The following is a 12,460-nucleotide window of genomic DNA, read 5'->3' as shown; positions in this document are numbered from 1 at the left end:
AGTCTGCGGCTGCAGATTTTTTTTTTGTTTCGAGCAACCCTATCTTCGATAGCATAGGACATACAATCTCTTAGTGTATATAGCCTAAGGTTGGTGCCAATGGGGCGGCAGTGTGGGCGAGAGCGTGCTGCTACGCCCAGCCGTGGGCAAGAGCCAATGGAGGGAGCCCCTCGGGCGCCGCAGCTCGCGCCGGCGAGAGCGAGCGGTATCACACTGCTCTCACCCTCGCTGGAACGCGTGCCTGGGCGACAAGCGGGCGAGAGGGAGGCGAGGCGCTGATGATGGTGGGTGCGCGGGCAAGAGCAAGTTGGCGCGATCTGATTGGTCCATGTGGCGTCACATGTGCTAACTGTTGCAACTAGCCTTTTTTGGCCGTTTGAAGTCCAAAAAATTCAAACAAATGCAAAAAACCACAAATTTCATTCTCAATCCCTCTATAAATATCCCTACCCGGTGGAGCTCATTTCACACATCGTTTCATCTGATTTCTCTCTCCTAAACTCGCCTTTTCTAATCATCTTCACGTCATGCCTTCCTCGAGCACAAACTCAAGTGAAGGAGCCAAAGGTGCAATGTGGAATGCATTGCAAGCAGCCATGGAGGAGGCTATGCTCAACCGCAGTGAAGAGTCATCGAGCCAGCCCAAGCGTCGTCGACGGTACATCAATCTTGATTGTGAGTCTTCCCATGCTCGACTTCATCAAGACTACTTCGCCGATGATTGTGTATCCTCCAAATTAATTTTGGTGGATCCATCTACTACAATGCAACCCCGAGCCTAGCAACCAGGATTCAAATGGACAACGAGATGACAGACACATGGACGTATACACAACTCCTAAATGATTTAGTTGAACATGTATAGAGACATAATAATCATTAGATTTATGTAATTTTGTATTAAGTATTATGTATTTTTTTAATTATCATGTACTTTTCTTTTAATTAGTATGTAGTTTGTACTTTTAATTAAATAAAAAATTAGTTGTGCGATTTTTTAGCGTTAAAATAATTGTGTATGAATTATTTTCTAAAATAGAAAAGCTGATGTGGCTATAGACTGAGGCTATAACCTACTGCAGGCTGTGCACTAGAGCGGCAGAGGCGAAAATGAAGTGATCTAACATGGGGCGAGAGAGATGCCTATGTACTTAGTGTGTGTGAGAGAGAGGGCGACACAGAAGGTTGAAAAGTCTCCAAAAGCGCCGAGTAAAAAGATCTCGCCCCAACAAAGGGTACGAATACGATCACGCAATATAAGCATCTCTCTCTGCTGCTTAAAGCAACCCAGGACTCTGCTGCTTAGAGCTAGAGAGGACACGGAGGTAGAGAGAGACGAAGCTAGAGGGACGCAAAACAAGCTAGCTAAGCTAGGAGGAAGATGGGTCGCGGCAAGGTGGAGCTGAAGCGGATCGAGAACAAGATCAGCCGCCAGGTGACGTTCGCCAAGCGCCGCAACGGACTGCTCAAGAAGGCGTACGAGCTGTCGCTGTTGTGCGACGCGGAGGTCGCGCTCATCATCTTCTCCGGCCGCGGCCGCCTCTTTGAGTTCTCCAGCTCCTCATGGTACGACGCACGCGCGCTCCGGCCAGCCTTGTCCTGCCCTGCATGCATCTGATCTATGTGTAGCCCGCAACACGCATCCCCCCCCCAAATGAACGATATTAATATATACTAAAGGGGAGCACCTGCACTTTGGGTCTTTTTTTTGTTTATTTTCCTCATTCTCGTTTTCACTTTAAGAACACGTTTTTTATTGTTAGATTTGCTCTCTTAATTTATGGCTTGTAAGTCTCGCAATTGCTCATAGATCTTGTTCTTTGGAAAGATCTCTTCTCCTTTTAGTCATGGATGGATGCTGTCTTTCTGTTCGTCCTTGTTTAGTTTGGAATTTATGGTCGCCCTCTTTGGACAATTTGCTCTCTTCCTTCTTGGTCTGTGCTGATTCGTTTTCCTTCTTGGCTGCTCATCATTTATTTGACAGCTACTCTTACGTATCTCGTTTGGTCCCCGTGGGCCAGGTAACCAAGATCTGGGCACATGAACCTAGATCTTCCTCTATTAATTGTGTCCTATTACTTATGTATATACATCACCAAAACACGATATCACGACCATCCTTTGTTCACCAAAAGAATTAGTAGCATATATATCCTCGCTTTTGTTGCTTACAGCTCATCACCTAACAAAACAAGGGAACATATCCGGTGCATATTAGACTTTTGTCCACATATGGTGTACATGAACTAACAAAGTTCACAAAAAATCTTTAAAAATTCATACATATTCTTTTCATCATACTCCAATTATATTCAAAATTTTAAGTTTAAATCCGTTATACTTTAGCTATAATAAAAAAGAGAACATTTTAGCTGATTTTCAAATTTAAACTTGTTGAAATTTATCTTTTTTATTACAGTTGAAGTATAACGAATTTAAACTTGAAATTTTGTATATAATTAGAGTAAAATGGAAAGAATATGTATGATTTTTTCAGATTTTTTTGTAAACTTTGTTAGTTTATGTGCACTATATGTGCACCAAAGTCTAATATGCACCGGATAGTTTCCACAAAACAAACTTTTTTCTTCAGCACAACTATGTCTATAATTGCTAAATATGCATACAGTTCTTCCATTTACCAAGGTAGATCTCGTGAACTTGTCGTATAGTAGACCTGTACCTCAAACAAGATTTGAGTTTTTCAACTTGTTCTCTTGCAATAAGAAGCAAGAGTAAAAAAAAACATCAGTGCATTATTTACTACCTTCTTCCTTCCCTTTTTAGCATTGTTGCCAGACTGACAGTGTTGCCACATTCCATATCCAGTTATCCAATCCCAAGTTTTATTTTTACTTCATATTTCATCTCCTTTATTTTTGTCAACTCATTTTATCTTCCAAACAAGCTGATGTGCTTAGCTCACCGGTTCAGTCACTAGAGCTGTAGGTTCAGTCACTGGAGCTGTATGAAGCCCTCAGCTGCTGATCTATATGCTACTGTTTCATTCGTTACTGTTCCATAGAGGGTACATGGGCGGAACGGTAGCTGATGCTCGAGACCTCGAAATGCTATCTCGCATCTTTCTTGAGTCCCGTGCAGAGTCATATCAAGCAGCTCAGCATATACAGCATGCAATATTACGAAGGTTCAACGTCATGCTTTCATCCATGTGCGTAAGCTAGCTGCATGAACAGATGTGCAGGAGCATTTCATTTCATAGTTTTTTTTCCTGAAGAAGATTTGTCTATCATATCAGTGTTTTATCGAAGTTGTAGAAAGTAGCATATATATCTCGTCTTCCTCTATTTGTCTTTTCGATCTTATGCATTCAAGATTTTTCTCAGTTTTCTGTTCAATATCGTTTCTCTGGTTTTCTCTGCCATTTTCACAGATTTTCATCCTTTTTAGTGACTCCATAGGTGGAGAATGTATGGTTGTATCCCTGCCTATAGGTGATTCGTTAGTAATATATATTTTTTCATCCAGTAAAAAATTCTTGATGTTTTAAGCAAGATGCAGTCAAACTCTTGAAAGAATGTCCATCAATAAGTTAGAACGACATTTGTAGTCTAAAATGTAAAAGTAACAGAAATTTGCTTGAAAAGAAAATTCATAATCATAAACTTATATGTATAACCATGTTTGAATAAAAATATAATAACGACCAACTACTTTTGGCTGGACGAACTACTATACATGCATGTGTATATACTCTCTAATCACAAATAAAATGTTTATGGTCAAACTTCAATTTTACAACCTTTGACTATCGAAGGTTTTACTAGCTAGATCAAATCATGAAATAGTTTGTGAATATTTATTTTGAATTTTACTTTCATGATACTATATAAGTTTACTAGATTTTTCTAATACATTTTAATATATAACATTTATGGTCAAAGTTATATTTTATAGACCATATAGGAAATGTCGTCATTCAAACAATCAAGCGTTTTCAACATTATGTATTTAAGTGCATGTAGGGAGTTTGATCAATTCGGTTGTAGAAGTGTTGACATAAGTAATAAAACAATGCATAAAAGGAAAAAACATAACATAATAATTTACCTATTAATACCGGTGTGACATGGAAATATGTATATATGTACAACTTTATCCACACAAGATAGTAATATATAGTATATAGAGAGCTTTGTACCATCAATACATCTTCATATTTTATTGTAATTCTCCTATGATTGTTAAATTATTGTGTGGAGCTAGCCACAAAGCATAGTTAATATGTGTATAAAAATATTATATGCAACCACTATAGATAGGGCTGATAATGGGCTATAAATTTTGCACTATAAGATTGAAGGATCGAAGCGGGTTAGGATCGAGCTCTATTTCTAGTCATTTTTGAGCTATAATTTATTTAGGGCCTTGACATTTTGTGGAGAACTATTTGGATCACAATCCATTACCACCCCTAACTATAGATGATAGGAATTCAAAAAGATCTTTGAAAAATCATGCTTTACGTTGTAAGATGTAATTTATAAATTTAGATAATAGAGTAAGCATGCATATTTGTACAACTATTGTAATTAATTGTTTAAGGCAATGTTGTGGTTATAGGCCATGTGGTGGCATATATTATGTCAACAATGGAGCTTGACCAAACAAGGGGAGCAGTCTATATAATTGAGGAGTAAACACTAAAATATCACTATTTAGACAATGGGGATCACATTGAGAAAGGGTGGCTATGGGCTAGCTAGTTTGGTCTTAACCAAGATCCTCCCCTGTAATTAGGTGTGTGGTGCTGACTAACTGACATCCTAGTGGCACTAATTATTAGAGTTCTTTGTTTCAACTTTGTTTTTCACATGTTAGAAAATACAATTATCCAAAATCTCTTTAACTATATGTTTTTAATGTGGACGACCCACAACCTTAGAGCGTCATGCATTAGAATATACAAAAGGAACTCCAAACTAACTAATGGATTCTAGTACACCCGCCATATTATATTTGATATTGCATGGTCTTCCACATCTGAAAGGTGACTTAATTATTTAAACACGGGACTACATGGACATAAGCATAAATGTTGTATTACTATGATTAGAGTAATAAACAACCAAATAATTTGTTTTATTCTAAGAATCATCTAAAAATATTTATTCTAGTTTCCAACAAAAACAAATAAATTGGTTTCCAAAGTAAAGTATATTGTTTTGTTTTTGCTAGCATCCTCAATTCCTCAGGTATGTTTTTGCTACATAAATTATATTACGATTGAGGTCTCAAGAATTTTGAGAAGATACTTTAGCATATCTAAGACTTTAAAATAGATGGCAGCTATCGATCTATATGACTGTTTGAAGAAGAAAAAGTTCATATAGTTATATTAACTAATCATGCTATGGATCGGGTTACATTACCTTATTTACTTCCACTCAATATTAAATATACAATTTGTAAACACAAGACAATCCATCGGTTAGGTGTTTAATTGAAACACCACAAATCTAATGGGTAAATTAAATGCATTTTGTCTAAATATGCATTATAGATTCATGGATAGATTTAGCAGACATGAAATCTTGACATAAATCTCATGGAAGAGTTATTAGTCTCCGGAGTTTCTAGACCTAGTAGTTTTCTAAAATTACAATAGAGCTCAATAGTACAGATATTTACCTTTGGATTCATTCATGGATAAAAGGCTGCTAACACGTAGTGGAGTTCTCTGGTGAGTTTCAGTCCAATATATGTAGGTTCTTTAGTGGAGATTGTAGTCATTTTCTTAGATATTTTTATGAACTATATACCATTATTCCATTACCATGGTCTTTCACAAGTAAATTCGTTATAATATTTGTGTGGCATACAATACATCATTTGTGCTTTTACATTCAGTATTTAAGTATTTTATGCTATGATACTAAAAGTTCAATTCACTGGTAGTCTGGTACTAAACCTTCAATTCACAATACAACGAAACGTCATTGCCAGTTTGCCACTCATGGCCTATGGCCCTATGCTATAACATCGGTTGCTGTGCTGCACTTGCAAGTACGTAGGAGTATATGAACCCTCAACTTAGTTCCTATATTTGCGTTTCCACTACCAGTCTACCATGCAAGCAGCGTTTCCACTACCATGCAATGATGCAATGCCTCTCTCTCTCTCACCCCTTGGTTAATGGTGCTATATCAGCCCTATGACATGCTAACATGCACAAGATCACACATTTTCTGTTTTAGTTTCACACCCAAATTTGGACCATGATGGCCCCCCGGGAGATATATGGTCTCTCTTTTTTGTCCTGTAAAGGGGTGCAACCTATTTTTCTATAGCTGTCAATGGCATAAATAGATAAAAGGATTATCTATGAACATAGACACATGATGAGAAGATTAAAGAGAAGGGAAAAAAGGTGAATGGACGAAGCCCTTGTAGTTTGTAAATCAGTCTAAGTTGCAAACACTCTCTCTGCATGCGTTACATAGTTGCATTTAGCACCCCCGGCCCAGCATCTCTCACTCTGCTGCAATCTCACAAGTCACACCCAAGAGTGGCACAAAAAGGAACGAGTTTCCAAATATATAATAACTAACTATATATTTCAATTATTGTGCAAGGGTATTTGCAACTTAGACTCAAACCTAGGATTTATCATATATAAGCGTACATTTACATTACACACGGGAGGTGTGAATGGACTGAACTATGAAACTATAAGCCTATTCCCTATTCTTGTATCGTGTGGTGTCAAACACGCCATGTCTTCTAAAGAGCAAATGCTACTTACAATTTACAACATATAGTACAATATGGCATTATTTCTTAGAAATGGTGCAACAATTAATCGTTTTATGAATGACAGTGGCCGGCCTTGAAATCAAAGAATGTTTGTTTGTGCTACTAGCTGTCGTTTTTCAAATGCTGTCATTGATCACTTTTGCCTTGTGCCAACAGCATGTACAAAACACTCGAGAGATACCGCAGCTCCAACTACTCACAAGAAGTAAAAACTCCACTGGACACTGAAGTAAGTGTAATGAGTTCTTGACATCCTTTTTCGACGTAACAGTGCATTTGTAAATTTATTTCTGTGAGCACATAAATCACCTGTAATATCTTATATAAACAAGAATATTGTAGCAAGCTAATAAAATACTCCCTCTGTTTCGTTTTAGTTGTCGCTGTATAGTGCAAAATTGAACTATTCAGCGACAACTAAAAAGAAACGAAGGGAATATGTTGCTTGCTTCCAGAGCCACCAATCGCTCAAAAAATGAACAAACCAGCGATCTGCTTTATCATCGGTCAAGTGATTATATTCATGTATTTTCCAAGCTAACTGATACCATACCTTATGTTTAAATTTCTGTTTTTTGAATTCAGGTAGATTTATTTTTCGCATCATAAACACTCCAACAAGTGTGAAGACATCCTTGCTCAGTATTGTCTATACCAGGGATAGACGTATAGCCGTATAGGATTGGCCTAGCAGCAGGATCGAATATAGTCATAAAGAACCGTAGGAACATATATATAAGGTTATTCTATAATAATCTGAATTACTATAAAGCAAATATTTCCTATAATCTAGCTAATTGGTTTAGATGGCATTGAAGTATCTTGTCCTATCCGAGTTTATGTTTTTAGATAGACTTGTGCGGGTGCTCGTACCTCCCCGTTTGTAGACACAAATGTATGTGTGTTTTCGTGCTGGACATGTGCTAGTTTATGGGTGCAAGTCATTGTCTAAAAAATGTTTATGAATGTTGTATATGGACACATATACTCTCTCTGTTTCAAAATATAATTTATTTAGACTAAACATATATATTCATCTATTAACTTATGAATGTAGTTTATATGTATTTTTATATTTATTATCATTTATTTGAATGTGGACTGAAAAAACAGGACTATAAAGAACTATATTTTAGAACTGAGAGAGTATATGTTTGCGATGTTTCTACGTGAATGCGCAAGTATGCACAAATTGTGCTATCAGAAAAGAAACTATTCTTTTTGTTAACAGACGTAGTTAAAATTAGAGCATAGAACCGTGGGCAGCAGCACTCCGGCCAGTGGCATAGTAAAATTAGAGAAATTTGACTCAAAGTAATTAGAAATGTTCACATTTTGGAAAGGAGGAAGGTCCTAATTGCACTATAGCCAATAATTAACTGCTAAAATAAATTGTAGACATTCAAACAGCTCAACCAATAATTCAGTATTAGCTAGCCTTTTAGTAAAGTCGTCAATAGCTAGCCAACTATTTGTTAACCAGCTAATTCTACTACTAGTTTTTTATTGAGCTAACTAGCTCTCTAGTGCATTCAAATAGGCCGAAGTATATCTCCAGCGCTGTAGAGATTCACTTAGTTGGGCTTGGGTTGGTCGTTGGTTTGATTGTCATCAATGAGTAAACGAAGGCGCGAAAGTGAACATTTTTTACATGTCAGCTTAGAATTTCTCTCTCTATAGAATAGAATAAACTAGAAGCATAACTTCTTTGTTGCTGTGGATCTTTTTTTTTCAAAATTAAAACCATTGCACATGTTCTTGTAATTCTCATATACTCTCTTTGTCCCAAATTAAAATTCGTTTTTAAAAACTAATAGATTCATACCATACTTGATTTATATGTTTTATATATGTGTTTAGATTTATCATCATCTATTTGGATATAGACATAAAAATTGAGAGCTAAAGCGAATACTATTTTAGAATGGGGAGTATTAAAAATAGTGTTGGACTTAGTAGAGGTGATGCAGATGTCTTGCATTCATAGGTTTAAAGTTACTGGACACGTGGTATCCGTGGAAGATGGTATGGATAGTTAGTGAGAAATGATGTAGTCATGTAGAGCTTGTATGCCGAGATAGATTTTATAGTAGAGTTTAAAAATCTAAGATAACATATATAAATATATATTGCAATGAAGATGGGGGCTCAAATTAGCTACCATTTGTGGCCCTGATATCAACCTGACAGGCTGAGCCTTTATTTTGGTTTGCAAGTAAGAGACTGGGCTGGGGGCTGGACAACTGAGCCAGATATAAACATACCTATCTTCCTCTGGCGGAGCCCATCATATACAATTCCGGCCCATCTCTCTTATCAAAGTAATGGATGCGTGCTGCTGATTTTGTGGTAAAATTTTAAGATTTTATTTGTATCTTTTTTAACCTATAGCATGCATCGTGAGGATCCATGTACAAGCTTTGTTGAAGGTCTTAACTTAGTAATATTAAGCTCCACTCGGTTTCTACTGATTTCTAAAGTAGTTCAGTGGTACTGGATTCTTTTTTTATATAAAAAAGTAGACGCTATCTTCTATTTTCTTTAGAACTAGGTTTGTCGGTTTGTTTGGCAAACACGATCTATGTACTGACCTGAACTTTGCGTATTCCCTTTTTCCAAGCAGGATCTCACGTTGACTTACTCTGTTTCGTTGCGCTCTTTCTTTTCAAAACTAGATTAAATACCAGGATTATCTCAAGTTGAGGACAAGGGTTGAATTCCTCCAAACTACACAAAGGTATTCTTCAAAATGGCACTGAGCTACTGATTGCTTGTCTGAGGTGCACAACAATTGCTAATGAGCCAATGATGTATGACATCTACCACCAATTCATTTCTGCAGAAATATTCTTGGGGAGGATCTGGGTCCACTTAGCATGAAGGAGCTCGAGCAGCTGGAGGACCAAATAGAGATATCTCTGAAGCATATCAGCTCAAGAAAGGTAGAACACCTGACTGCGTGGCTTACATATTTCTTCAGTGCGCTGTTTTGGCTCGCAATTGACAAGGGCTGAAATGTTTGCAGAATCAAATGCTACTTGATCAGCTCTTTGACCTCAAAAGCAAGGTAGCAATGACGAGGTCCTCTTACCTTTTGCCTAGTTTTCTTTCTGCTCCATGCATCCGTACCAAAACCTTGTAGTGCCGAGCTAACGGTTATGTTTTTGCAGGAACAAGAATTGCTGGATCTCAATAAAGACCTAAGGAAGCAGGTAATGCAATGGCCTCCAAACATCTCTGTGTATACATACGTACGTACCTTGATGTTGAGTTGTTTACACGCATACGTTTCTTAGTTCTTACTGTACTCTCCATGAGAACTTGGAACAGCTTTTAAACCTTTTTTTTATATAAAAACTTTTAAACTGATGCTATATTTGTCTCTGTTCCGACATGCCTGCTTGACGTAAACTTACTGGTCCGTTACTGATTTCTTGCAAGTGGCAGCTGCAAGAAACAAGGCCAGAGAACGCGCTCCGTGTCTCCTGGGAGGAAGGTGGGCACAGTGGCGCAAGTGGGAATGTTCTTGATCCTTATCAGGGGCTCCTTCAGCACCTGGACAACGATCCTTCCCTGCAGTTCGGGTAAGTTTTTCCAGGTGACAATGACTATGATAGATAGAACAAAATATGCATAGATGAAAACACACACAACTATATATTACCTGAACTTAAGCAATCACAATCGCATCGGAGCCAGCCTCGCATGGACGAGTCCGGAGTCCATGACACCATCACAATTTCCTGTTGAGAAATAGAATCCACATTCAGCACTTGAGCTTTAGCATGCTTTCATCATATCTTAGCCGCGTTAATGAGTGTGTGTGTGTGTTCGTCCTGGGCAAAGGTACCATCATCAAGCCTACATGGATCAGCTGAACAACGAGGACCTGGTGGACCCGAATGAGCATGGTCGATCTGGATGGATATGAAATGCTCTGATGACCCAAAATAAAGTTGATGCACAGCAGGGATTCACCCTGCAGGACGCGAGACTATGTATTGAAGCTAAGACCTCGTGTGTGTTGTGTTGTGTGCGAAGCTTGGAACTTTATAAATCGTTGTCATGCCCATGGCTTTCTATTTCTTTCTCGGAGCTGCGCAAAACCGTCTCCATTTCTGGGCTTCTCAGGACAGCTGGACGCGGGAAGCCGGAACCAAAAACTCTGTTCCGCACTCATCTCCTCTGCTCCAGGCTTCAACATCCGCGCAGGAGCGAAAACGCGTCCCAAATCCTTTTTTATTTGCCAGAAATTTCTGAGCCCTAACCCGCGTGCGCGTGGTGCCTGGGCCGAATTATTAGGAGATCCATAGGCTGTCTCACTCCCTCTGGCCAGCAGCCTGACTGTGAACTCCAGACTCCGATCGTCTGGTCCTCTAGCTCTCATGTCATGGACTCATGGAGGCTACTACTCGGCATGTTCCTGGCCCAGGAAGGAGTGAGCGAGCTCGCCAGCCCAATACCAAATGCGCCGGCCTACAAATCCAAAAGCCCCAATTTAGCGCTGAGTCCTCCAGGCTTCGAGTCATCGCTGCCACGTGTGTATCCCTACCCATCGCACATGGGTCACTTGCCACATGTTTGGTTCAGTTTTTTCTGATTCTTTTAATAAGAATTTGGCTGTAAAAAGAATCTTGCTGTGTAAAAATCCAAAAGCCTCAATTTAGCGCTGAGTCCTTCGGGCTTGGCCCTTGCGTGAGCTTCCCTTTGCATACAGATACCAACGAGAATTAGTCGGGACCTTGTGTGGTTTCAGATACCTCGATAAAAATACTAGCGTCATTCACAAGAGTTTGCATCTCTACCTTGCTCTTTAGCTTCCACATTTATATTAAGCATTTAAGTTTCAATCTTGTCTTTATACTTAGATTATTTGGGATTAAAACTTAGACATTGCGGTAGAGATAGCAACACTTAGACAAAACCTAATTTGCACATTATAGTTTGATTATTTGCATAGGTTTTGCTCTAGGGATTTATCTGTGTACTTGTTTAGAGAAAGTTTTATAAGTCCTCATTCACCCCCTCTTAGGCGTCACCTGTTTCCTTCAATTTGTATCGGAGCCTGGTTTAGCTCATTTGAAGCGCTTTAGCTTCACCGCTAAAAGAGCCGATGCTTTTAGAGAGAGGGGATGGATACCCATAGGCCACCACACTTCGACGGCACTAACCTCCCATATTATAGTGCTACAATGGCTCGTTACCTAGAGGCCGTTGATCTAGGTGTTTGGAGAGTCACTCGCGACAGGATGAAACCTCACAAAAATCCCAAGAAACCCACCACGACTGAGGAAAAAGAAATTCATTTAAATGCTAGAGCCCAAAAATTGCTTATATGAATCTCTTAGCAAGGATATATTTAATCAAGTTTTTACATCGAAAACTGCTAATGAGATTTGGCTAAAATTGCATGAGCTCCATGACGGCACATAAAACGCCCGTGAGCAAAAACATTGCCTAGTTTTAAATTAGTATAATTCTTTTGCTATGAAGGATAATGAGCTTGTCAGAGACATGTATTCTCATTTGAATATAATCATCAATGAGCTCAATTCAATCGTCATTAATAAGCTAGGTGATGCAGACATTGTGAGGAAGATTATCTCCCTCCTACCACAACAAAGATATGGGAGCATCATCACTATTCTTCACAATATGGAGGACTTGAGTACAATGACCTCAA

General features: G+C 38.5%; 1 protein-coding gene across 3 annotated transcripts; it reads left to right on the top strand.

The window, feature by feature from the left end:
- Nucleotides 1-1,132: 1,132 nt before the first annotated feature.
- Nucleotides 1,133-10,867, top strand: LOC103632725 (MADS-box transcription factor 1-like). Of its 3 annotated transcripts, none has more exons than XM_035960289.1 (8): nt 1,133-1,566; nt 6,934-7,006; nt 9,453-9,514; nt 9,620-9,719; nt 9,803-9,844; nt 9,948-9,989; nt 10,219-10,361; nt 10,624-10,867. In XM_035960289.1, the coding sequence occupies exons 1-8, from the start codon at nt 1,382-1,384 to the stop codon at nt 10,706-10,708; spliced, it is 732 nt and encodes a 243-aa protein (XP_035816182.1). In that variant the 5' UTR covers nt 1,133-1,381; the 3' UTR covers nt 10,709-10,867. The 3 variants fall into 3 exon arrangements, with proteins under 3 accessions (XP_035816182.1, XP_008652692.1, NP_001288437.1); XM_008654470.4 differs by having other exon boundaries at nt 9,948-10,028; nt 10,225-10,361; NM_001301508.2 differs by having other exon boundaries at nt 1,290-1,566; nt 10,225-10,361; nt 10,624-10,858.
- Nucleotides 10,868-12,460: the final 1,593 nt, after the last annotated feature.

This window comes from Zea mays, chromosome 1 (genome assembly GCF_902167145.1).
Source record: "Zea mays cultivar B73 chromosome 1, Zm-B73-REFERENCE-NAM-5.0, whole genome shotgun sequence".
In the NCBI taxonomy this organism is placed as follows: domain Eukaryota; kingdom Viridiplantae; phylum Streptophyta; class Magnoliopsida; order Poales; family Poaceae; genus Zea; species Zea mays.
This window is presented reverse-complemented; position numbering and strand designations above follow the sequence as displayed.

What these genes read in the sequence shown, in the direction of transcription:
- LOC103632725 (XM_008654470.4), top strand. Translation starts at nt 1,382, where the DNA reads ATGGGTCGCGGCAAGGTGGAGCTGAAGCGGATCGAGAACAAGATCAGC. An exon ending in AGCATATCAGCTCAAGAAAG is followed by an intron (nt 9,720 to 9,802) that starts GTAGAACACCTG and finishes AAATGTTTGCAG; the next exon opens with AATCAAATGCTACTTGATCA. An exon ending in ACATCTCTGTGTATACATAC is followed by an intron (nt 10,029 to 10,224) that starts GTACGTACCTTG and finishes TGCAAGTGGCAG; the next exon opens with CTGCAAGAAACAAGGCCAGA.